At 41.8% G+C, this 19,762-nt stretch overlaps 1 protein-coding gene across 1 annotated transcript in view; it reads left to right on the forward strand.

Annotated features, from left to right (window-relative positions):
* Positions 1-19,762, forward strand: part of SEC24B (SEC24 homolog B, COPII coat complex component) — a 521,322-nt gene that overhangs the window by 336,873 nt on the left and 164,687 nt on the right. Inside the window, exons 13-14 of the mRNA XM_053700185.1 lie at positions 12,070-12,125; positions 12,776-12,982. Of these exons, the coding sequence (XP_053556160.1) occupies positions 12,070-12,125; positions 12,776-12,982 (263 nt within the window). The remainder of the gene's footprint in view (positions 1-12,069; positions 12,126-12,775; positions 12,983-19,762) is intronic.

Below are 19,762 nucleotides of genomic sequence, written 5' to 3' on the forward strand. Positions count from 1 at the left end.
AAACTAAATACTTACCTATAAAATAAACCCTAAGCTAGTTACAATATAACTAATAGTTGCGTTGTATCTATCTAGCTAAGTTTGTATTTTAACTAGGTAGACTAGTTAGTAAATAGTTATTAACTATTTACTAGCTACCTAGCTAAAATAAATACAAATGTACCTGTAAAATAAAACCTAACCTGAGTTACACTAACACCTAACCTTACACTACAATTAAATAAATTACATTTATTAAATACAATTAACTAAATTACAAAAAAAACACTAAATTACACAAAATAAAAAAGAAATGATCAAATATTTAAACTAATTACACCTAATCTAATAGCCCTATGAAAATAAAAAAGCCCCCCCCAAAATAAAAAAAAAATCCTAGCCTAAACTAAACTGCCAATAGCCCTTAAAAGGGCCTTTTGCGGGGCATTCCCCCAAAGAAATCAGCTCTTTTACCTGTAAAAAAAAAAATGCAAGCCACCACCCACACAGCCAAACCCCCCAAATAAAAACCTACCTAAAAAAACCTAAGCTCCCCATTGCCCTGAAAAGGGCATTTGGATGGGCATATTTAGCTCTTTTTCAGCCCAAACCTTAAGCTAAATATAAAACCCACCCAGTAAACCTTTAAAAAAAAAAAACACTAACCCCCGAAGATCCACTTACTGTTTTTGAAGACCCGACATCCATCCTCAACGAAGTGGCAGAAGTCCTCAGTGAAGCCAGCAGTAGTCTTCATCCAAGCCGGCAGAAGTCTTCATCCAGACGGCATCTTCTATCTTCATCCATCCGGTGCGGAGCGGCTCCATCTTCAAGACATCTGGCGTGGAGCATCCTCTTCTTCCGACAGCTCTTCTCGAATGAAGGTTCCTTTAAGTGACATCATCCAAGATGGCATCCCTTGAATTCCGATTAGCTGATAGAATCTTTATTCGAGAAGAGCCGCCGGAAAAAGAGGATGCTCCGCGCCGGATGTCTTGAAGATGGAGCCGCTCGGCGTTGGATGGATGAAGTCTTCTGCCGGCTTGGATGAAAACTTCGACCTGTTTGGATGAAGACTTCTGCCGGCTTCGCTGAGGACTTCTGCCGCTTCGTTGAGGATGGATGTCGGGTCTTCAAAAACTGTAAGTGGATCTTCAGGGGTTAGTGTTAGGTTTTTTTAAGGGTTTATTGGTAGGTTTTATTTTTAGCTTAGGGTTTGGGCTGAAAAAGTGCTAAATGCCCTTTTAAGGGCAATGCCCATCCAAATGCCCTTTTCAGGGCAATGGGGGAGCTTAGGTTTATTTAGATTTTTATTTAGGCTTTTATTTGGAGGTTTTGGTTGTGTGGGTGGTGGGTTTAACTGTTGGGGGGTGTTTGTATATTTTTTTATTTTTTTACAGGTAAAAGTTGATTTATTTGGGGCAATGCCCCGCAAAAGGTCCTTTTAAGGGCTATTGGCAGTTTAGTTTAGGCTAGGGTTTTTTTTTATTTTGTGGGGGCTTTTTTATTTTGATAGGGCTATTAGATTAGGTGTAATTTGTTTAAATATTTGATAATTTCTTTTTTATTTTATGTAATTTTATGGGGTTTTTTTGTAATTTAGTTAATTGTATTTAATTAATGTAATTTATCTAATTGTAGTGTAAGGTTAGGTTTTAGTGTAACTCAGGTTAGGTTTTATGTTATAGGTAAATTTGTATTTATTTTAGCTAGGTAGCTAGTAAATAGTTAATAACTATTTACTAACTAGTCTACCTTGTTAAAATAAATAGCTGTTAAATAAAAATAAAATCTAAGATAGATACAATCTAACTATTAGTTATATTTTAGCTAGCTTAGGGTTTATTTTACAGGTATTTAGTTTTAAATAGGAATTATTTAGTTATTAATAGTAGGTTTTAGTTACATTATTTTAATTACATTAAAGTTAGTGGTGTTAGGGTTAGACTTAGGGTTAGGTTTAGGGGTTAATAACTTTAGTATAGTGGCTGTGATTTTGGGGGTAGCAGATTAGGGGTTAATTACAGTAATGTAGGTTGCGGCGATGTTAGGGACAGCAGATTAGGGGTTAATAATATTTAACTAGTGTTTGCAATGCGGGAGTGCGGCAGTTTAAGGGTTAATATGTTTATTATAGTGGCGGCAGATTAGGGGTTAATAATTTTATTTTATTATTTGCGATGCGGGAGGGCCTCCGTTTAGGGGTTAATAGGTAGTTTATGGGTGTTAGTGTACTTTTTAGCACTTTAGTTATGAGTTTTATGTTACGGCGTTGTAGCATAAAACCCATAACTACTGACTTTCAGTTTACGTTATGGATCTTGATGGTATAGGCTGTACCGCTCACTTTTTGGCCTCCCAGGCAAACTCGTAATACCTGCGCAAAGGAAGTCCCATTGAAAAAGGACTTTTTGAAAGCTGCTGTAGTTACGTTGCGTTACGGCCAAAAAAGTGTGCGGTGCAGCGAAACCTGCAAGACTCGTAATACCAGCGGTAGGGAAAAAGAGCCTTAACGCTGTTTTTTCACTCATACCGCAAAAGTCTTAATCTAGCCGTTTATTAGTCAGGTAGATTGCAGATAGACATTACGTAAGTGTAGGTGTTCTGTGGGAGTTAGCTGGGCATTCCAGGGGGAGTATAGAAAAGATATTACGTAGGTGTAGGCGGTCTGTGGGAGTTAGTTGGGCATTTCAGGGGAGTGTAGATTAAGTTTGACGTTGGTGTAGGCCGTCTGTGAAAATTAGCTGGAAGTTCAAGGGGGAGTAATCTGCACTTTGATTGGGATATATCACCAGCAGTGCGATATATTCCAATCTCTGAAGTACAGGTTATGAGTAGGGTGTTAGCCATGTTTGTGATGCCACCTTTTTAGTGGCAAGAATTTACAGTGTGAGGCAGTTAGTGTAGGTTTACGGAAAGTAAGGCCACACAGGCATTATTTGTGGTGTTCTTACACAGAAACAGTGTTTGGTTTCTGTGAGCGCACTATCTATGCTGTGTAGGAACACTTCAAATACTGACTGTTTGCTGATGTAGTGCTCCCCATTATATCCCATGGGAGACACGTCGCCACTCGCTGGCATTTCTCAGGTCTGCCCCTTTTATTTGAATATATTGACTGACCGACGGACTGTGAAGCCGACAAGGCAAGAAAGGCGGTTTATCTGTCGACGCTTTGAATATCAGGGCTTAGGTCTGCTAATATGGTTTCCAAGTTCAGACTGCTTTATTTACCTTTCCAGGATAAAATGCGTTGTACCAATCTGGTTCAGACTCCTTATCTGTCTGTGTCCCACACTCAGATGGTTCTTCAGTTGCTTCAGAGTCACGATTGGAAAATAAATCTCCCAAAAAGCTCATTAACTCCTCAGACCCTTGTCTTTTCTGGGGTTCGTAATTAATTCGGCAACTATACTTTTTTCTCTGGCAGATCAGCGCAGACTGAAGCTGCAACAGCTCTGTGCCCTTTTATAGCTGAATCCTCTCCCTGTTGTTGCTCAGTGCATGGAAGTTGTGGGTCTCATGGTGGCAGTTCCATTTGTCAGAATTCATCTTCACTACCTCCAGTTGCAGATGTTGCATTAATTGAATGGGGACCATGAGGATTTGTCTCGGAGGATTTTGTTAGATAAGACAAGTCAGTCTTTGACTTGTTGGCATACGCACTAGTCCTTAGTTCATGGAGCCTCCTTTCTTCAACCAGTATGGATAGTAATCTCCACAGATGTCCACCTGTTAAGTTGGGGTTCAGTCTGGGGGTCTTGGAGAGCACAGCAATCTTTAGAGCTCTCCCGAGTTGTTCCGACCTCAGACACATCTTTTCTGGGATTCCAGTCCAACAACGTCACTGCAGTGGCTTATGTCAATCATCAGGGAGGAACTTGCAGTTCCTTAGCGATGAGGGAAGTGTCCTGCATCATCAGTTGCAGGATTTCTGCCATCCACATTCTGCCAGTGGAATAGTCTCTGAATCAGGAAGTTTTCAACCAAATTGTAAGATGTTGGAGTCAGATCTCATGGCTTCTTATTTGAATCACAAACTGCATCAGTATTGTGCCCTAGTGGTTCCTTGGTGGTTCAACCGGATTTACATTTTTCCTCAGTTTGTGTTGCTATCCAGAGTGATAGCCAGAGTCTAGCAGGAACAAGTCTCAGCAATTCTGATTACATTGACCAAGCCTTGCAGGATTCTTTCTAGTGCAGATGTCTTTGTCGGCCTTGGAAGCTTCCAATAAGAAAGGATTTTCTCTCTCAAAGCCCTTTCTTTTATCAAGATCTTAAAACACTGAATTTGATGTCATGATGATTGAAAGCTTAATTTTGAGTTTTTTTTCAGTCAAGGTTTTTGATACCCTGATTCAGGTTAGTAAACCTTTTACCAGATGTAATTATTATAAAGTCTGGAAAACCTTTTTTGCGTGGTGTTCTTGCAAAGGTTACCATTGGAATTCTTTTAGAATTCCAAGAGTTCTTGAGTTTCTGCAGGATAGCTTAGATAAAGGGTTTTTTCAGTTTTCTGAAGGGTCAGATTTCGGCTCTTTGTTTTGCTTCATAAGAAAATTGCTAAAATTCCTGACTTTCAGTCCAGTATTCAGGCTCTGATCAGAATTAAACTAGTTATTTATCTAGTTTCTCCTTATTGGAATCTTAATCTGGTTTTGAGGGTTATTCAAGCAGATATATGGTTTAGACCTTCAGCTTTTATCCTGGAAGGTTCTTTTTCTTCTAGCCATTTCATCAGCTAGAAGGGTCTTCTTTACACACTTTTTCTAAGTTTTATCACTTTGATGTGAATGCTTCTTCTGAGGCCAGCTTTTCACAGAAAAGTTTTGAAGCGCGTTGTGCCTGAACAGTAATGTCCTGTCTTCAGTGTTTGTCCCCCCCTATTCACTGTGGACTTACCATCTGATGGAGAATTTTTTTTTATGCCCCGTCCTTTATTTCGGTTCAGGTGGTGGTAGTACTTGTTTTGCATTTCTTTGTTCCACTTTATATTTGCTACTTTTCTTTTTTCTTCATCTGCTTGGCTATATATAAGACTGATAATGGGGAAGTAGGAAGGATTTAAAGCTCTGGTGTGTTGGGGTGTCTTTTGCCTCCCCTGAGTGATAACTCATGGACTCTCGCCATCATGAAAGAAATTAATTTATCAGGTAAGCATAAATTTTGTTTCCATCTTAATGGGTGGAGAGTCCACTGCTTCATTCATTACTTGTGGGAAATAAGAACCTGGCCACCAGGAGGAGGCAAAGACACCCTAGCCAAAGGCTTAAATACCTCCCCTCATCCCCCAGTCATTCTTTGCAGAGAAGTGTCGGAAGATTAGGAGTAGTCTCTTATGGAGGGTAGTACTCTTCGAAATGGGACTAGAGTTTAAAGTAATCCTATCAGGCTCTCAGTGAGAGCATGGATGAAAGTTAGAGTCCGGAGATGCAGGGAGTGTCGTCTCTGCAAAACCATCCCGACTCATGTTAACAGCTCCTTGGCAATCAGCGTTTGACGAGTTTTGCTGCCTGCCTTTATTCACTCAAGTCCATGTCAGGAGCGATGCTACTAACCTGTCACACTTAAAGGGCCATGTTCCAGTTCCACAGCAAAGATTCTGGTAAGATCGTTTCATTTATACTCATTTGATAACTCAAGAAGACAGGGTCACAGTGTGTCTCCTTTTATCTGTATAGAATCAAGGGTTAATATCCCTGGAAAGAGGATTATTAAACAGGGGGAGATTTATGCATAATATCTTTGTGTTAATGCTACGTCATGTGTGAGATGAGGCTCTAGCAGTGTGTGAACAGTCAGGTGAAGATCGCCACGGCCTGTTTTTTGGCGCATTTTCTCTATAGTGCAGGGGTGGTCCTGTATGGCACTCCATGTTGACCGGGTGTGGCCTCTTCAACTTCCTCTTTCCTGATCGGCATTTGCGGGAGACGTAACGGTTGCTTCGTGGTCCGGGTCATAGGAGGTGGTGAGTGCCCCGGCCATTGGTGTATAAAGGTGCCATTTAATCTATCTCAGTCCGTTTTAAAGGCACAAGCTATGGAGGACTCTGATATGTTAGATTTGATTAAAGAGGGAGTATCCTCCAATGCCTGTGTTTATTGTGAGGAGGTACAGGTTGATCTGCCTGCTCAACTGTGTTCCACATGCTTTGATAAGATTGCAATATCTAAAAAGAATAAGATAATTAGTACTACTGAGCCGTCCACCTCTGAGGGTTCTCCGTCCCGCATGGTGCGTTCCCAACATTCATCTCCGATTACACATGTACCTCCCCAAGGCCCTACTAATCCCTCATGGCCGGCAGATTTCGATGCCCAGTTGCAAGAGGCGGTTTCTGTGGCCTTCAATGCCCTACCTCGCCCTGCGAAGGGAAAGACATAGCTTTCCGTCCCAGGGGTCATCTACTCCGTTGGATGTCTCTGAGAGATTATCCGATGAGTAGGACGCCTCCGACTCGTCAGAGGGCGCTCTCTCTGTGACGGAATCGGTGTCTTCTAGACCTCCGGCTTCAGAGAAGCCAGATTTCAAGTTTAAGATGGAACATTTGCGCTTTTTACTGAAAGAAGTGCTTGCTATGTTGGAGGTTCCGGAAACCGAAGCTTCTGGAAGAACTTTTGATCCCTATGCTAGATGGGGTTTACGAGGACAAGGTGGTGCCCCAGACCTTCCCAGTTATCGTGAAGATGGCTACGATTAATAAGAATGAGTGGGAGAAACTGGGCTTGTCCTTATCTCCCTCTACCTCTTTTAAAAAGATGTTCCCCGTTCCGGACTCTGAGCTTGAGCTATGGGGGGCCATTCCTAAGGTGGATGGAGCTATCTCCACGCCGGCTAAGTGTACAACTATTCCCCTTGAGGATAGTTTGTCGTTCAAAAAGCCCATGGATAAGAAGTTAGAATTCCAATTCACTGTTTTTTTTTTCCAACCAGCAGCATAGATTGCTGCGGTGGCTGGTGCGGCTACCTATCGGTGTGACGCACTGTCCCCTAGAGGAGATACAGGAAAAGATTAAGGCCTTAAGGGTAGCTAACTCTTTTTTTTTTTTTTTTTATCTGTGATGCAAACGTGCAGGTTATACGCCTGTATGCCAAAACATCAGGTTTCTCTGTCCTAGCCCACAGGGCTCTATGGTTAAAGTTGTGGTCTGCTGACATGATTCAGAAGTCCTAGATTTCCGTTTCAAAGGAAAGTTCTTTTTGGTCCAGGCCTGGACTCTATCATATCCACTGTCACGGGAGGCAAGGGTGCTTTCCTTCTGCAGGATAAGTAGAATAAGCCTAAGGGCTCTACTTTTCGTCCCTTTCATTCGGTCAAGTCTCAATGCCAGCAGCCTGCTGCGAAGACTGAGCAGTCCAAGGGATCTTGGAAGCCAGCTCAATCTTGGAACAAGTCCAAGCAGAGCAAGAAGCCTGCCGAGACAAAGTCGGCATGAAGAGATGGACCCCGATCTGTTGCTGGATCACGTAGGGGGCAGACTATCTCTGTTCGCAGAGGCTTGGATGAAAGACGTCCAGGATCCTTGGGTTCTGGAGGTTATCACCCAGGGTTACAGGATAGGGTTCAGGACTCATCCACCCAGGGGCAGATTCCTCTTGTCAAACCTATCCTCAAGACCAAAGAAGAGAGACGCCTTTCAAGAGTGTATGAGGGATCTCTCATCTCTCAGGGTAATTGTTCCATTACCTCTAGCAGAAAGCGGTCTAGGGTACTATTCAAACCTTTTTGGTGGTCCCAAAGAAAGAGGGAACGTTTCACCCCAATTCTGGACCTAAAGTGCCTAAACAATTTTCAGTCAGTTCCATCGTTCAAAATGGAGATGATCAGATCGATCCTGCTCCTAGTTCAAGAGGGGCAATTTATGACGACAATAGACTTGGAGGATGCCTTCCTTCATGTGCCAATCTACAAGGACCACGTCAGGTTCCTAAGATTCGTATTTCTGGACCAACACTTCCAGTTTGTGGCCCTACTGTTCGGTCTGGCGACTGCCCCAATAGTCTTTACGAAGGTTCTGGAGACACTTCTCGCGGTTGCGAGAGCCAGAGGTATTGCGGTGGCTCCTTATCTGGATGATATTATGGTCCAGGCTCCGTCCTGCAGTCTCGCAGAGGACCATTCGAGGGCTCTTCTTCTTCTCCTTCGATTCCATGGAAGGAAGATTAACAAAGGGAAGAGTTCTCTGGTTCCCAGCAACAGGGTGGAGTTCCTGGGTACGATAATAGATTCAATATCTATAAAGATATTCTTGACAGATCAGAGACGTTCCAAGATTGCGTCCAGCTCTCTTGCCCTTCAGACCTCCTCAAGGCCATCTGTGGCCAGGTGTATGGAAGTGATTGGGCTCATGGTATCCAGCATAGATGTCATTCCATTCGCCAGGTTCCATCTCAGACCTCTTCAGTTGTGCATGTTGAGAGAATGGAACGGCAATCTATCCCAACAGATCTCTCTGGACAACTGAGTGAGGGAATCCCTCCCTTGGTGGATCCGTCCGGGTCAGCTGGCCCAGGGGACATCCTCCTTGAGGCCATCCTGGGAGATTGTGATCATGGAAGCAAGTCTGTCAGGATGGGGAGCTATTTGGGTGCCAGAAGGGCACAGGGCAGGTGGACTTGAGAGGAGTCGACTCTAACGATAAATATTCTGGAACTTCCTGTTATATTCAACGCTCTGAGGACTTGGCCCTACCTGGGGTTGTCCCGATTCATCAGATTCCAGTCGGACAACATTACCTTGGTGGCTTACATAAACCATCAGGAGGGAACGAGAAGCTCCCTAGCCATGAGGGAAGTATCTTGGATTCTGGAATGAGCAGAGACTCACAATTGTTCGCTCTCAGCGATCCATATTCCGGGTGTGGGCAACTGGGAAGCGGACTTTCTCAGCAGACAGTCGTTTCATCTGGGGGAATGGTCTCTCCATTCCAAAGTGTTTGCGGAGATCTGCAACAGATGAGGGGCTCAGAGATAGACCTCATGGCATCCAGACTCAACTTCAAGCTACCCAGATACGGGTCGCGGTCCAGGGACCCACAGGCAGAGCTGATAGATACCTTAGCGGTGCCTTGGGAGTTCAACCTAATTTACATATTTCCTCCGTTGCCACTTCTTCCTTGAGTGGTGGCACACATCAAACAGGAGCAAGCTTCGACCATTCTGATTGCTCCGTTGTGTCCACGGAGGACGTGGTTTGCAGATCTGGTGGGGATGTCATCGTCTCCTCCATGGAGGTTACCCTGGCGAGGAGATCTGCTGGTTCAGGGTCCCTTCCTGCACTAAAATCTTGATTCTCTGAGGCTGACTGTGTGGAGATTGAACGCTTAACTAGGCTAAGAGAGGTTTTTCTGAGAGAGTAATTGATACTCTCATCCAGGCCAGGAAGCCGGTCACTCATCCCATCTATCATAAGGTATGGATGACCTACTTATACTGGTGCGAGAAACGTGTATATCCCTGGTTAGGGTATCCAGGATTCTGGCCTTTTTCGAGGATGGACTGGATAAGGGTCTTGCCGCCAGTTCCTTAAGGGGACAGAATTTGGCGTTGTCGGTGCTGTTACACAAGAAGCTAGCGGAGCTTACTGATATTCAGTCCTTTGTTCAGGCTCTGTCTAGGATCAGACCTGTTTTTAGAAATTCTGCTCCTCCTTGGAGTTTAAACTTGGTTCTTAAGGTTTTTCAGAGGGCTCCTTTTGAACCAATGCATGCGCTTGACATTAAGATTCTTTCCTGTGAGGTTCTATTTCTTCTGGCTATTGCATCGGCTTGCAGGGTCTCTGAGTTAGCGGTCTTGCAATCTGAGCCCCCTTACCTGGTTTTTCACGCTGGTAAGGCTGTGCTTCGCACTGGGTTGGGATTTCTTCCCAAGGTGGTGTCAGATCGGCACATCAATCAGGAGATAGTAGTTCCTTCCTTGTGTCCTAACCCTTCTTCGTCTGAGAGGTTACTGCATAATTTGGATGTGGTTCGAGCATTGAAGTTTGATCTTCAGGCCACAAAAGATTTCAGAAAGACTTCGTCCTTATTTGTGGTGTATTCAGGGAAGTGTAGGGGGCAGAAGGCCTCTTCACTTCTCTGTCTTTTTGGCTACGAAGCATTATCTGTTTGGCCTATGAGACAGCGGGACATAAGCCTCCTCAGAGTTTTACGACTCACTCAACTAGAGCTGTGGCCTCTTCTTGGGCCTTTAAGAACGAGGCCTCTGTGGAGCAGATTTGTAAGGTGGCTACTTGGTCGTCCTTACTTACTTTTACAAAGTTTTACAAATTTTATGTCTTTGCTTCGGCGGAAGCTGTGTTTGGGAGAAAGGTTCTACAGGCTGTGGTGCCCTCAGTATAGGGTCCGCCTCCTTTTACCCTCCCGTTTTTTGTTTATTCAGTGTCCTTTAGAGCTTGGGTATTTGTTCCCACAAGTAATGAATGAAGCAGTGAACTCTCCTCCCATTAAGATGGAAAAATAAATTATGCTTACCTGATAATTTAATTTCCATCTGTGAGAGGAGAGTCCACTGCTCCCGCCTTTTTGCTCCAGTGGGCGGACCTAAATTTGATGATATTCTTCTGGCACCATTTATACCCTGATATTTCTCTTACTGTTCCTTGTTCCCTTGGCAGAATGACTGGGGGATGAGGGGAGTGGGGGAGATATTTAAGCTTTTGGCTGGGGTGTCTCTGCCTCCTGGTGGTCAGTTTCTTATTTCCCACAAGTAATGAATGAAGCAGTGGACTCACCTCCCACAGATGGAAATGAAACTATCAGGTAAGCATAATTAGTTTTTTTTTTCTGGGGTTATAGACACAGTTTCCTGCAAGCAATAGTTGGAGAAGGAAATGCTCTGGTACATTAAGGGTTTTATTATTTCTATTTTATGTTATGTCTGCCAAAATGTGCTTAGTAAGTATTATTGTCTTTGAATAACTGCATTACACAGAGGTAAATATTTTAAGGCCACTACAGAAAAAATTGTAAATAACCAAAAGTTATGATGCAGAAACATTGATATATTTATCAATAATGATTTAGCTTTAAAAATATTGTGCACATCACCCTACAAATATATCTTATTTTTCTTCTGCAATTGGTTCTGCTATCTGAAAAAGGTATTTAAAATTAAATAGTACCGCTAACCAAAGGAAAGAGATGTGAGTTATTGTCCAGACTAATTTGGGTGATTTAAATTTTTTACTTATTTGTTTACAAGAGAACTTTTTTCAGATGTAATCAAATAAGTCCGGGCCGAAAGGTGTTAAAGTCAACATGAAATAATCAAAACAATTGTTAATATTCATAATATTTGGCATTCTGTGTTGCATTATAAATATATTTTTTCTATTTTGTCAGATTTACACTCATTATATCTATCTCTAATTATCTGACACCATTAGGCAGGGGCTGTGACAAACTATAATATATCCTGACATCCCTATTATGAGACATTGTTCTATGCCAATAAACTTGTGAAATAAATCTTGTCTTATTTAAACAGGTATGTCCCTGGGAGTATCTCCCATCCCAAAATTGTGAGCAAGGCATTAGTCCTATATTAGTATTTGAAGGTTTTGTTTTAAATAAATGTCTAAATGGTGTTTTGTTTTGTTTTTTTGGGGGGGGGCGTGGTTTGGAACAGTCTTTAAAATAGTCAAAATATGCTATGATTAAAGGGAAACTCAAGTGAAAATTAAACTTTCATAATTTAGAAAGAGCACACCGTTTTAAATCTTTCCGATTTACTTCCATTATCAAATTTTGCACAATCTTTTTAAAAGCACATTTTTTTGAGCCACCCGCTCCTACTGAGCAGGTGCACAAGCTCAGTATATGTATACTGGTCTGTGATTGGCTGATGTCTGTCATACAGGGGACTGGCAAATAGGAAAAAATAAATTTACCAGGAAAAAATAAATCTGCTTTTGTGAAATTCAGTGTTATTGCATTGTCTATTTATTATGCACTTGTTAAGTATGCAATGCTACTGTATTTACTGGTCATTTAACTGAAGTACATTATTCAACAGCATTAGATTCCAGACATATGAAAGCACTCTGTTATTTTCTATCATTAATGACTTTTGGATTTTTTTCTTCTTCAGACATTTTCCTACCTACACCTGATGGCTTACTTGTAAATCTGCATGAAAGGATGGAGGTAGGTATCTCTAGATGAACTGTTCTAGAAATGTTTTTTTACAACAACTGTAATGTGTTGTGTGCATTGCCTATACAAATGAAGAAACAAGTCATCTATCAAGTTTAGTTGTAAGTCTGTTTGCTTTAGTTAAAGGGATATGAAACCCAAATTTGTCTTTTATGATTCAGATAAGAGCATGCGATTTTAGGCAACTGTATAATTTACTCCTATTAATTTTTTTTCATTCTCTTTGTATCTTTATTTGAAAACGCAGGAATCTAAGCTTACGAGCCGACCCATTTTTGGTTCAGCACCTGGGTAGCGTTTGCTGATTGGTGGCTACATTTAGTCACCAATCAGCAAGCGCTACCCAGGTGCTGAACAAAAAATGGGCCAATTCCTAAGCTTATATTCCTGCTTTTTCAAATAGATACCAAGAGAACTAAGAAATTTGATAATATGAGTAAATTAGAAAGTTGCTTAAAATTGGATGCTCTGTTTGAATCATGAAAAATTTGAGTTTCATATCCCTTTGTTTCCAGTCATTTTTGATTCCTATAGAATATTAACATTCTGTGGTCTGCCATTTTGTAACAGCTTAGTGCACCGAAAGGGCTAGATAATTATTTTTCTACTAGTTAATCTATTGTTAAACCTTTACCTTGCAGCTTATCAAAGATCTATTAACAGCTCTGCCAAGTATGTTTACCACCACAAGAGAAACCCTTAGTGCTCTTGGTCCTGCTCTTCAGGGAGCTTTCAAATTAATATCACCAACAGGTGGAAGGATTTCAGTATTTCAAACACAGCTACCATCTGTGGGGGCAGGACTTTTACAGTCTAGAGAAGATCCAAATCAAAGGTCAAGCACCAAGGTATAGTACTAATTGCTCTAAGGCAACGATTTTTAACATTTTTAAAGGACTGTTAAACAGAGTAAAATAGCATAGTCAGTAAATTCATAATAAAAAAGCAATGCAAAGGCACTTTGTATTTCAAATGAGTAGTAGATTTCTTTCTGACAAATTTTAGTTGGTTATATTTTCACTTGCACTGCACCATGTTACAACCATCAGCCAATCACAAAATGCATATATGTATATTCTGAATTTTTGACTTCCGGTGGGCGGGACTTCATAGGCAGTCGCATCTCTAGAGAGCTCCGTACATCGGAGCTAAGAAAACTTGAAAAACTCCACTTTTTCCTGCCTAACCCCACTCTGATCAATTGCTGGGTTGTGTACATCAACACTGGCCGTCACCAACAGAGTGCAGATCACTCCAATCAATCTGGCAACCGGGAGCCCACAGCAAGAGGAAATATAATACTGCGCCACGCCGCCATCTTGGACTACTCAACGGGTGAGATACCCGACAACCTGATAGCCGCTCAGAAACAATGGAACCCACAGAGGCAGAAAATCCTCACAGAGGTGTGAAACACGAGCGGAGGCGCAGGGGGTATTCCCTAAAACCGACCACAAGTGGAAAACAGAGCTCCGGATAGAGGGGTCACCAGACCGACACCGGAAAAGCTGCAAGCAGTCACGTAAGCCACAGTTTACTTTATGAGGCATACCACACAACCCTCATTGTAATAACAAGGGCCATAAGAAGCAGATAACTGATGTGTATGATACATAACTCTGGGTCCCTCTGAAACGCTAGTGTCACGGACGGCCACGTGGGCTAGGCCTCATCCCCAGATTTATATTGCTACATAGCCCTCCCTCCATGTTAGGAGACATGAGGACAGGGAGTTATTGGTAGAGACACAACAGCATTAGCGCTCCCTGCCCTGCAGACACAACTTAATTTTTTTTTCTCTTCATTCATTGTGCCTCTTTGATGACAGGGGTGTGGGTGCTTGAACTTTAATTCGGGATACTTGAACCCCTTTCACACTGATTTACACACCTTGGCTGCCCTTTTACAGCCCACCCAATCTGGAAAATACCCTTTTAAACAAAGCTGTATAGCTCTCTGATTTCTTGAGTCAGATAAACCACCAGAAACCTGGTATTTTCATCGACAGCCTCCCCCTCGTGAGAAGGGTTAATATCACTAACTTCCACGTAGTTTGTAGTCACAGACGTGGGTACACTGGTGCTGATAAAAGTGGATAAATTCTTCTTCAAGTTGCCATCCGCTGTCGCTGCAGACATGTCACACAGGTCAAAAACATCAGATAATAATAAAAGACAGCAAAGACACGCAGCTGACATACATACTGATAACCCGCCGCTCATAGATCAAAATATGGGCCAAAGCCTGGACCATACTGCCCTGCTACAAGAATTGAAATCCTTTTTTCTCCCTAAAATGGACTCTCTACAAACAGGGGTTGATACCTTGACATGAGAAATCAGACAATTTTCTTCAAGACTGAATGCGGCTGAAACTCGCATTTCAGACACAGAAGACAGGCAATCAGCTGCAGACGTTACTATCAAACAACTGACCAAGAAAACGCAACAGCTTCAAGACCGCATAGATGACTTGGAGAAAAGAAGTCGTCGCAACAATTTGCGTATAGTAGGTGTTCCAGAGTCAATCAAGGGCAAGGGTCTGTTGGAATTTGCGGCACTCACATTCCCTAAACTCCTTGGTCTGCATGCAGATATCCTTCCGATAGATGTGGAAAGAGCGCATCATATGGGGCCGGAGAGAGGCCTAGAGCAAATGAAAGCCAGACCTAGACAGGTCATATTTAAATGCCTGAATTTTCAGGAAAAATTAAAAATTCTGAGAGCATATCGGGCACACAAAGAAATACTCTATGAGGGATCCAGACTGTTCCTCTTCCAAGATTTTTCTATGGAGGTATCAAAGCAAAGGAAAGAATTTGCACCACTGTGTTCCCAGCTACATGAACAAGGAAGACAAGTTGCCTTACTATTTCCCGCAAAGCTACGGCTGCAAACCCCCATGGGGTTAAATTTTGTCATTCACCGCAAGCATTAAAATCCTTCTTGGCTACAGAACAACAACCACCACCACCATGATGCAACTCCCCGGATTCCTGAGGGGGACATTAAGTTCCGCTTTTTGAATCCTTGAAGGACAAGGTAGATGGCCATGTCCTGTTTACCTGATGAGTCCACACGGAATGGTGGAATCCCTGAGACTAAACAGACATTTGGTTCAAGGTGGAGGTCTGGACAGGCCTCTTGGGTAATGTTAAATAGTTATAAGTTGTTAAGTTGTTGTGTTTTCTCACTACTGCTTCACATATCATCTTGTGTACAGGTACAGATGACGGCCAATGCTATGTTTGAAATGTTTATGGTTATTTATGTTATTTATGCTATTCACAATGTTAGACCTTACATTTATAGCTCTGAGTTACAGCATCGAGAGTGCTATAAACATAGAGGGCGCATGTTAGACAATAAAGATGAACCTCATAGAAAGCAAGCCTCCAGCATGTACAAACACAAATTTCTACAGCTCTTTAGATGGGGAGGGAAAACATTTCGGTCTCACTTCAAAATAGATGAGGAGGTGGGGGGGAAACCCACACGAATGTTGCCGTTCATGTCCAGACATCCGGAGGTCACTGCTGTCACTAACGCTAAGAAGCACATCTATCTCTTTTTTAACATCTTATGCTTTGATACTGTACCTTGCTTGTCAATGGTCCTCCTCACGCTACCAGTTAGGACTGCCCACACAGAGGTCATACAATTTGACACTAGGGGACACGGAGGCAATACATATAGTGACATTCAGCCATTTAGGGGGCAGGGATTAGTTAGACCACCTGACACACCACATGGCAAGCCTTGTAATGTCCTCTATTGTAATGTTAACACTGTAATGCCGAGAGTCCCATTTGACAGCTATCACGTGAGAGTTAAACTAAATGTACTTGTGGTAAATAGGTATGTAAATGACTGCCATGTAGAGATGCCTGGATGCCAAGTAATGCTTTCTCACAGGATTTCCTTCTTTGTCTCCGTCTTAATTTTCATCTTGGTCTTCTCTTTCCCTCTTTCCTGCTCCTTCCTCCTCCTCTTTTCCTCCCTTCCTCCTCTCTTCCCCCCCTTCTCCCCCTTTTTTTTTTTTTTTTTTTTTTTTTTTTTTTTTGATGCAGAGATACATTAAAACCTTACACCGTAGGGATGACACTTAAAATAGTGACATGGAATGTGGGAGGTCTTAACTCACCGATAAAGCGCAAGTCAGTTCTCACACATCTTAGAAAACTAGGAGCAGACATTGCCCTGCTTCAGGAGACGCATCTATTGGACCCAGAACACCAGAAATTACAGAGAGACTGGGTAGGCCAGGTCACATTTCTCTCCCACACCAGAGCTAGTCGTGGACTGGCTATTATATTTGGGAAAAGAGTAGAGGCTACTATTCAACATACGTACTTAGACCCTGACTGCAGATACATGATAGTACATGCCAAAGTTAATTCAATAGACTATGTATTCTGCAATATATATGCCCCCAATCACAGAGATGTGGAGTTCTGGCGGGACTTGTTACAAAAACTGGCTCCGCACCTAGGACTTAACCTGATATTGGGAGGAGATTTCAATATTTCCCCCACGCATAGTCTAGACAGACAATGGTTAGAACCACACAGCTTAGCAGACCCTAGAAGAAATTATAAGGCCAAATACGAAACAAAGGTATTGTTTGATAAAGATTTAGATGTCTGCGATATTTGGAGGTTGCAGCATCCTGAGGATAAGGAATATACGTGTCTGTCTAAGGCCAAGCACACCCTTTCTCGCATAGATATGTTCTTAATAGCTAACAGATTAATTGATCAAGTGCGACAAAGTAAAATCCATGACATCCTATCTGACCATGCCCCAGTAGAGCTTTGGCTGGGGTCTGATAGGCCATATGCGAACAGAAACATACTTAGATTTCCTACATATTTGGCTAATTCAGAGACATTCCATAAATTTTTACAACATTCCTGGACAGACTTCATGACTGATAATGCAGAACATGCGGACAATCCTCTGCTTCTCTGGGAGGCAGCGAAGGCGGTTCTAGCGGGTAACATCATCTCGTACATGTCTAAGCTCAGATACACAACACAGTATAGGCTTAGGAGCCTACAGAAGCAACTGGGGCAGGCATACCAAGTCTATCTTCAGACTAGGTCGAAACCAGCCTATACTAAATACATAACCTCAAAAACTGACCTTGATGCGTTTAAAAAGCAACAAGCGGCATCTGGCTTATTAAAATCGGCGGGTAGGTTTTATAGATTCGGAGACAGGGCAGGCAAAATGCTAGCCACCCTAACGGAACCACAGACGGCGAAGATTAAGATAGCAGCGATACGCTGGAATGATAAGATATGCACCTCGCCCGAGAGTATTGCGGCTTGTTTTGCGCAATACTACTCGCAGCTATACACAAGTCAAGCTCCACCTGCTCAGGAGGTGCAAGATCAATTTTGGAATTCGGTGCATCTGCCCAAAATATCTCTAGAGCAACGAAATAGTCTAAACGCCCCTATCACAAAAGAGGAACTGGCATATACCCTGCAGAATTTGCCCGTAGGTAAAGCACCGGGCCCTGATGGGTTCCCTGTTGAATTTTACAGGTTACTTCACCCACAGATTGGTGGCACGCTTACTGGACTCTACAATGCCTTCTTGCTATCTGATACAACCCAAACAAAAGATATTAAAACCAGTGAGCGCAGGGTGAACACACCAAACTCCTGAGAATACCTATGTTTTCCCAAAATAGGTAAGTGAAATGACTAAAAAGGGGGAGTGGACCAGGAGCGCTACAGCTAAAGGTGCTAAAAAATAAGACAATATGTTTGATACTTGGAAATATGACAAGGACAATAACGTATCTAAAATGAGACACAATTTAATTGACAAAAATAATAACAAGTAAAAACGGACGTCTCCGTAAGTAAAAACTTCTTAAGTTGCCGCCATATAAATATTGCAATAGCAGAAAGAGTTTGTGGTGCAAATAGAAATAGTCCAGTGTACACTTACAATTGCTCTATTCCGTGTTGGTTTGCTAGCAAACAAGGGCTTACCCCAGACCTTTCCACTCGATGTTCTCTGTTGGTAAGTTACAGCCGTTAGCGCGATGACGTCCCTTATGTGGGCGCTGTCCCAGACGGGCTCTCTGATTGGACCAAATTCGGAAACAGCCGACAGCGATAATAGTGACTCTTTTAGCTATGGTATAGCAATCCTCCAGTGACAGATACCTGCTCTTAGTGCTAGATAGCACGCAAGGTACAGAATAAAAGCTGTGAGCGGACTTGATTATCTATAAGGAGTTCAGAGAGTTAGTTGCAAGTCTTTCCAATAGCTAATTATATTAGCGAATTTGCACAATCCTCAGTGAACACTTTGGTAGCTCCAGCTACAAGTAGTAAATCTTAGTGGTTGTTGCAGTACATCAACGCGTTTCTCCCTTTACAGGGCTTTCTCAAGATGAATGATCTGCAACAGGTGTATCTCCATTTAAAGGTATAGCTTGCTTCTCATTGGTTATAACACACCTGGGAGTATTACCTAAGGCGGTCTTTAATATTTAAGATGGTATTGGCAAGCAACTATATAGAGAAGAGTAGTCTCTATCACTAATTTTCACAGAGCTCCCTTAAAAATGATCCCTATAGTTAATATTGTGTCTATTTAGACGATTATTTTTATTAAAGTTATGTACTAAAACATTTATTAAAAACAATTAATTAAAAACAATTAATAAGAACATTTATAAAAAACAATAATTAAAAACAGTGAGTACTTGGAGCATAGTAAAGATAGTCATATTGTGGGTCTAAATTAATACTATATGTGTAATATAATAAGGTGCAAAAACGTGCATTACATAGCTGCTATTAGTCAAATAAAAATGGGGAAATATCTAGTTCAGAATTTAGACCAGCCGGGAACAGAGTGTTATGTTTATAAATCAATTCAGCCTCTTTGATTTTCAGAAATTTTTCTAAATTCCCCCCCCTCCAATTCTGCTTAACTTGAAGTATACCCCAATACTTTAAATCTTTGGTATTGCCCTTATGTACAGATTTGAAGTGCCTATATAAATTAGTGTCAACCATTCCCTTCTCAATGCATAATAAGTGTTCTCTTATCCTGTCTTTGATCATACGCTTAGTCTCCCCAAAATAAAACAAATTACATGTGCATTTAAGAATATAAATTACCCCCTTTGTAGTGCATCTAATGCATTGCTTAATAGTGATTTCTTCTCCTGAATTTGGAATGGTAATAACTTTCCTTTTATCACTATGTGTACATGCCTTGCATGAATAGCAAGGAAAGAAACCTGATATTTTTCCCCCTTGTAAATCTTTTTGTATGAAATTTGGTTTCTGATTTGTCTCACGTGAACTAGGCGCAAGTATTGTTTTAAAATTTTTTGTCTTTTTAAAAATTAATCTGGGTTTGTGAGGGAGTGCATCTCCTAATATTGGGTCAGCTTTTAGGATGGCCCAGTGTTTATTTAAAATTCTTCTCATAATGCCATGATCTACATTGTATTCCGTTATAAATGGGACGTCAATCAAATCTGAGTTCTCAGATTTGATTGACGTCCCATTTATAACGGAATACAATGTAGATCATGGCATTATGAGAAGAATTTTAAATAAACACTGGGCCATCCTAAAAGCTGACCCAATA

The sequence above is a fragment of the Bombina bombina genome, chromosome 2 (assembly GCF_027579735.1).
Source record: "Bombina bombina isolate aBomBom1 chromosome 2, aBomBom1.pri, whole genome shotgun sequence".
NCBI classification, from domain to species: domain Eukaryota; kingdom Metazoa; phylum Chordata; class Amphibia; order Anura; family Bombinatoridae; genus Bombina; species Bombina bombina.